We start from the raw sequence: 7,162 nt of genomic DNA, 5'->3' as shown, positions 1-7,162 counted from the left end.
ATACTATATATATATATATAAAAAAAACACCCAGCACGCCCCTGCGGGCGGTTTATCCTTCAAGCTCGGGTCCTCTACCAGAGGCCTGGGAGCTTGAGGGTCCTGCGCAGTATCTTAGCTGTTCCCAGGACTGCGCTCTTCTGGACAGAGATCTCCGATGTTGTTCCCGGGATCTGCTGGAGCCACTCGCCTAGCTTGGGAGTCACCGCACCTAGTGCTCCGATTACCACGGGGACCACCGTTACCTTCACCCTCCACATCCTCTCGAGCTCTTCTCTGAGCCCTTGGTATTTCTCCAGCTTCTCGTGTTCCTTCTTCCTGATATTGCTGTCATTGGGAACCGCTACATCGATCACTACGGCCGTCTTCTTCTGTTTGTCTACCACCACTATGTCCGACAATATATATATATATATATATATATATATATATATATATATATATATATATATATATATATATATATATATATATCACATAAATTCTGTTGCATATGTAAAACACAGCACCGAGTCAAATTGTGAGTCATCAAAACTTTTCATATAAGTTTACATACGATTGAGAGATTTTAATTTGCAGCTATTTCATTATTCCATGCTATTTAACTTAACAAAATTATGAAAATAATGACATTACTCACGTCCTGCTTGAGTTAGTCACGTGGACTGGGTGGGCGTGGTTTCACCACGGGTGGAGGTCACTGTTGTCGGGCAGAACAAGGTCGACGGCGTACCTTTCAGTGTGTCTGGTCAGGTTTTAGACATGGTAAGTTCCACTGTTAAATTTCTGCACCCGAAAGTGTAGCACAACAGTCTTAGTGATGCAGGTTATTGTACTTGTTAACTTCTTAATTGGTACGGCGGCTCACCAGTCATCACTGTGCTAACTTTCTCTTAGCTAGCTAGTTGATAGCTTGAACTTGCCTGCTAAAGTTAAAAAGGCGCACTTGCTTTAGCTAACAGCCCATTTAAGCCACATTTAACAATAACTGTTAAAAAAAAGGAAAAAAGGTAATGTTAACATAAATTACATGGCTTACGAAACAAACTTGTGTTTTCATACTGTTTTATTATTTTGTAGTTTCTATTTTTTTTAAAGATTTATATGTCGAAGACCTCGGTGCACTACTGCTAGCATCAGTGCCTGAACAAGCTGATTTTTTTTTTTGCGGGAAATCGCATTAAAAATAAGGCTTAGACACTATATGATCTTTACAAGGGTAGTTAATGCTAAATCTACAGTAAAGTTTTGTAACTTAAATAAGTCTGCACTTTTAAATTGGTTTTAGTGGTTGGGCCAGCAGCCATCACATGGTGGCAGTTCCGAGTAGCGAACGCATGTTAGGCACACTCGCGATCTTGTAGAGATAGGTATATTCCCGAAATATAAGCTTGTGAATTGAAATGGCTTGTTTGTTGTTTTCTTTCTTTTTTAAATTTTAAGGATATCAACAAGCCCAGAAGCGCTAACCAGACCTTATCTTCTTTGAAGTTGTCAAATGGATACATCTTACCTGAGGGCAAATTGACTCCTAATGCCCTCTTTGTTGGCGGGATCGACATGAAGGTAATGCCGAAGCTGTCAAGCCAGAAAGTATTATCCGACATTTGCCAAAAAACGCCAGTATTTTAAGTTGTTGTAAAAGACTTGTTGACCTTTACGCTAACATATCTCATTACTGATAAAAAGTCATTTTGAGTCACACAGAATACTCCTTTCATAGGGCAGAAGCAGCAGTTGTTTTTTGAACTCTTGAATATCCTTTACTTATTTAGCTTAATACTAGTTAATATTAGAAGTGTTAATTTCAAGACAGAGCTGGTCATAGGGCAGCAGAAATTGCAAGAAAAGCAACAAAACAGTGATACGAATGTATTTTCAGTGGCTAAAAAGGACTCGATTGATTATAGTGTGGAACACAGAGTAGGGTAGAAAAACGCAGACTATTAAGGATGCTTGTAAAAGAGGTAATTTCTTTTTCTTATATGTTACAATTTGTGAATCCTGTTTACTAGAGCCCATTTACCAATATAAGCTAAAATATGACATTAAAAATTATTAATAATTAAAATTTAAATCACTTAAAATTATACATACATGCCACTCTAAATTTGGTGAATTGTGTATAATCCTTTTTTGGGGCGGGGTTTAACATATCGAGCAAAAATTTAAAGAAAAATAATTTGCTTTCTTTAACCGCACACATTTCGAGAAGAAAAAAAAACAAACTACATGGTTCTTTTAAAACGTATTAATTAGAACATGTGGCAATAGCCAGGCACTGCAGCTCACAGTAGAGACACTACTTGAAAGGAGGAGGAGACCCCAGAACAGACCTGGGACATGCTGGAGAGATTACATCTCTCAGATGGCCTGGGAATAATAGGACTTTTCTGGGTATTTTCTTAAGAATTTTGTTTATAAATCTATTGAAAATCACATGAAAATGAAGAGATTTGTCAGGAGCCTGTGGAGTCAGGTGTGATACACCCTGGACAGGTTACCAGTCTGCTAAAAATCTGGTTTCTCTCTTCACTTGTTTTAATCTTTAGGTGGATGAAAATGAAATCCGGGACTTCTTTGCAAGATATGGTACTGTTAAGGAAGTAAAGATTATCACATACCGTGGAGGAATCTGCAAAGGGTAAGTTTTTTCTGTTCAGAGTAATTCGGGTTTTGCTCCCAGATTTTGAAGAGGTAATGAAATGACTATTGCTTCACTTTCTGTTTCAACGTACTGAGGTTAAATTTTGGAGTGTGATGATCAGATTATTGAACATGTAGAAGTATTAGTGAAGTTTATTAATCTACTTACATTTCAGACTGAATGTTATTACTTCTTCGATATATTTGGATATTCTGATTTATTTTGTGTGTTTGTTCCTAGTTATGGATTTGTGTACTTCAGTGAAGATGTCAACATTCAGTCAGTCATTGAGGTAAGAAGCCCGTCATTGGATCTATTTTGTGTCTATGCATATGTCTAATGTGGAATAATAATAATATATATTTTCTGTAAATATTTTTGCCATAGCAACAGATCAGTTTTAAGGGACGGAAACTCAAGTTGGGCCCTGCCATCATGAAAGAAAGGGTCTCTCGTATGTATTCTGTTTGTTGGGTAGTGCATGTACTTATTGTTCTGTTTTCACTAAATAGGGTTTATAATGTTAATGCCAAACTGATTCCCCCCACCCCACATCCAGGGTCGATGCCGTCGCGTCTGGTTGGCCCCGCTCCTTGGGTGAATCCCACCCAGTACTTCTACTGTGCTTGCTGCTCACCCATGGGAGGTGGGGTGCCACAACCTTCGCCCATCATAAACGGAGGCAACCCATACAATCAGGTATCTTACACTGAAATTACCTTCAGATTGTTATTGAATGTTGTTAAATGCTGATCATTTGTAATCGATAAGCGCTTGCTCACAAACTACATATTACCATAACCACCAATTTTAGATAAGAAAACATGGTTACCTTTAGATTGATCATCAAGAAAGTGCCAAAGCTATTGTAAAACACAAGTCAGGCGGCTGCTTGAGCAAAAACAAAAGAATTTCCATGTAGAAATTGATACAATAGTGTTTCCTTGGGACTGGTGGTGGTTTTTATGGGGGATAAAGTAAAAAGCAGGCTGAAACATTTGAGATGGTACTTGTTGTATCCAGTGAAACAGCACAAGTGGGGGGAGAAAAAAAAAAGAAGTTTTTACATCAAAATAAATGTGGTTGGGAAAAACGGCAACAGACCACTAGAAAAGGAGGAAAACAGGTGGAAGATGAGGGCAATGTGATTTGTCAGTCACAGCTGAGAAACTCCATGCAATTACTGGAGAAAAAAAACATGCATGGATGGAATAATGCCAAGAAACTAGTGCGATGATGTTCAGTGAAGTTGTTAACCTATTTTAATGAATGTGAGTTTAACAAACGGAGCTATTCAAGTTTTATCATTGTAATTTGTAAAATGTTTAGAATTTTATTGTCATGTTGTTTTTGTTTTTAGTTGGAGTCTCTTTTTAAGTATATATATATATATATATATTTGTTTTGTGTTTTCTCCAGTGATAATACTTCTGAAATATAAAATGGAACATGTATTTGCTGAGACAGTTGGTTAATCCTCACAAAGAATAAAGTTGCAAAGTGTACAATAATGTATAACTTTAATTGAAAAGGCAACAATTGTAAGTAGCTTTGTTATAAATAATCTCCAAATTGGCCGGTTATTCAGTAAATGGTATGTTGTTTGGCTCTACAAACTCTGTGCTGTGGTTTCATGTGTTGTTACTGGCTTTGATTGCAGCCATACTCCTATGCCAACTTTGGAGGGGTCATGATCCCGCAGATGCCAGTGAATTACGCGCAGAATGCCTATGCCTATCAGGTACACGCACACAAAAACACACACCCCCACACAAAGGGTCTCGCAGCCATTGCACATATGCTCCTGCATGTGAGATGAGGGGTTCAATCTGGTTAAAGTACACCTGGCCCTGCTTACCCCACAATCCAACATACCCTCCCGTCCTCCTATAGTAGCGAGTCTGGGTTTGTCTGTTGCCCTCTGTTTGACAGCTGACGCCTCTCCCCTCATACACAGTACACCCCACCTCCCTGGACGCCGGACCAGAGGACACGGCCTGTCAATCAGGTGACTGCATTGAATAGGAGTAAGAATAGAAGTCATTAAAAAGAAAGACTAAACAGATGTTCTTTGAGAATTGGTTAACTATTGCAGATGAACCTTGTTTTTTCTTTTTCGTTTTTTCCCTTCTTTTCTTTTCCCTCCGTTTTTGGTTTGCCCCTCTAGGAACAAAAGTCATTGTTGTCCAGAACTGTGATGTCCATGTACACCACTAGATGGTGTTGTCTGGCCTGTGTTGGCATCCTGAAGAATGGCTCAACAATGCACTCTAACCTTCCCTTTTTTCCACAAAAGTTAATTTTGTGGGCTTGACAATTCATGACACATCCAGTGCTTTTCTGTTTGTGCTTGTTTTTGTAGTTGTTCATGTCTTTGAAGCACATCTATAGGATTATTCCACCAAACTCTTTTTCTTGTGTTACACTTTGTTTCCAGAGCTTTGTGGACTGTGGAGTCCAGACCATGCTGACTGTGCTGTAGTCCACAGCTACTGAGAACCATGCCAGGTAAAGCAGAACCACTGCAAATGGTTGTATTTTCCTAAGAACTTTGTTAATCTTTACTAAAGTCACACAAAGCAAAAATGTTTGACCAACGCTTTTAAAAAGACTTTTTCTGTTTGTCTGTGTGATTTGGGAAAACAACTTTACTTACTTGCGATTTATTTATTTGTCCTTTCTCTGCAGGCCTCAGGGAGTCAGAATTTAGACAAGATTACACCTTGATACTCTGGACATCTGGAGTAACCCAACTCTTCAGGCTGTTTTCCAAATGCCCTCGCCTCTCATTCCATGCCTCAAACGTTTGAGAGCCATTTTAACACCAAACTGCATGATCTTTACACTTCAGCTAATCTCATCCCACAATTACAATTTGTAGTGCTGACCTGCAGTCAGCTGCTTTTAACCCACATGGATCACAGTGACAGCACAGGAAGAGCAAAGCACCCTCACCAAACCAGCTGGCACATGGGATCACTTTTTTTTTGTTTGTTTCTTTCTTTTTAAGTATCCCAAACATAGAACGGGACGACTTTTTTAAGCCCACCTTTTGTGCTTATTTATATTTTAGTTTTAATTTACTTTTGGAATTATTTTAAATGTTTGGTTGGAGGGTTTTATCCTGTGCTTGGGCTCTCTGTACATATGTATATATTTGTATATTACTACAATGTCTTGACCTCAATCTGTTTTTTTCAGCATTGGCATATTTGTCTTCTAACTCAAGTTCTGGTCTAATGCTCCTCAGATTAATAATCTTCATTAACTTGTTTACTATAGCATAAGAGCACTTGGTCATTCCATTAATTTGGAGCGCACCACCCTCCTTTTTTCCTTTTTTTTTTTTTTTTTTTTTTGGTTGTTGTTTATTTAGATTCATGGGGTGTAGGTTGAGGCAGTAAACCAATCTCAGTCGCCTCATCATTATTACTTACTTCTCATCTTCATCATTGGTCTAATGTTTGTCCAGTGGTTCCACACTCGAGGACAATCACGGCATAATTTTTGTTTACAATAACTCATTAATCAACTCATACTTAAAAAATGAAGGACATGATTTAAAACAATATGCTGTATTTCATCTCTTTAAGACAAGGTTCACTGTTAGGGTTTAGTTTGTATTTGTTTTGGGATTTTAGTGCAGTTTACACAAAGTGTTTTACAGATATGTCATAATTGAGAAATGTTTTTAGGCATTTTTCTTCCAGTAAGTGCACTTAAAATGTGTTTGAGGTTTAATAGTAGAAGTAGCTTTGTGTGATTGAAAATGCACATTGGTGTGTGGTGTACATCACGGCTTTTCTTTGACCCAGTTCTGTGTAGTTACATATGGAGATTGACCTCTGAGGTCTTGTTGCTGTGCGCAGACATGATTGTGTTGTTTTGTTCAGAGAGCCTGGGCACAGCACTGTTAGGGTTGTTACTGTTCATGTTTTTCAGGGTTTGTTGATAAATAAAAGTTGAAATGTGTTATCATTTGAGGCTGTTAATGTTTTTCCATCTCTTGCTTATTTTGAAACTTCCTGTTTGTCATACTTTGGTGATCTGTGTGGAGGTACAGACAGGCAACATACCGGTTGCAGCTGCTGCTCCCAGGCCTCATAAGCCTGTCTGTGGCTGCTAGTTTTCAGTCAGGGTTGGATTGCCTGTCTTTCCCTGGCAACAAGCCCATCATCTCCTGGTCACAGTTTTTTGTTTTTGTCACAGTCTGGTGGTGTGACAGGGTTCCCCAGGGTGCTCTGTTCAGCCCTGTGGCCACCCACCAAACCGCACCCACCCCCCTCAGTCAGACGTTTCTGAATTATGGATAAGTCTGGATTGCTTCTTATGAAATATGAATTTTAAAAGGGGGGTAGCCCTTGGAAAAACAAAAGTCTCAGAGCCTAATGACCCCAATAGTACCCAGAATGTGACTTGTGACTACTTATTGGAGCAAAAACATCTGTAAATTACCCTGGGGTAGTCATTGAGGTAACTTTTTTTTCCTCCCTCATCTAAAGGGGTGCATATTTC

At 38.8% G+C, this 7,162-nt stretch overlaps 1 protein-coding gene across 2 annotated transcripts; it reads left to right on the top strand.

Annotated features, from left to right (window-relative positions):
- Positions 1–633: 633 nt before the first annotated feature.
- On the top strand, positions 634–6,582 carry dazl (deleted in azoospermia-like). 2 transcript variants are annotated; one of them, XM_080863611.1, is made up of 10 exons: positions 634–765; positions 1,444–1,566; positions 2,553–2,644; positions 2,888–2,939; positions 3,035–3,101; positions 3,207–3,346; positions 4,308–4,388; positions 4,605–4,655; positions 5,085–5,155; positions 5,336–6,582. In XM_080863611.1, exons 1-9 carry the CDS (start codon positions 763–765, stop codon positions 5,127–5,129), a joined length of 654 nt encoding a protein of 217 aa, XP_080719737.1. In that variant the 5' UTR covers positions 634–762; the 3' UTR covers positions 5,130–5,155; positions 5,336–6,582. The 2 variants fall into 2 exon arrangements, with proteins under 2 accessions (XP_080719737.1, XP_080719736.1); XM_080863610.1 differs by having other exon boundaries at positions 4,605–4,674.
- Positions 6,583–7,162: the final 580 nt, after the last annotated feature.

Source organism: Rhamphochromis sp. 'chilingali', assembly GCF_963969265.1.
Source record: "Rhamphochromis sp. 'chilingali' genome assembly, chromosome: 17".
Classification (NCBI taxonomy): domain Eukaryota; kingdom Metazoa; phylum Chordata; class Actinopteri; order Cichliformes; family Cichlidae; genus Rhamphochromis; species Rhamphochromis sp. 'chilingali'.
This window is presented reverse-complemented; position numbering and strand designations above follow the sequence as displayed.

Bases quoted from the DNA above. Each gene is read 5' to 3' on its own strand.
- dazl (XM_080863610.1), top strand. The intron at 2,645-2,887 runs GTAAGTTTTTTC...GTTTGTTCCTAG, and splicing joins CGTGGAGGAATCTGCAAAGG to TTATGGATTTGTGTACTTCA. The intron at 4,389-4,604 runs GTACACGCACAC...CCTCATACACAG, and splicing joins AGAATGCCTATGCCTATCAG to TACACCCCACCTCCCTGGAC.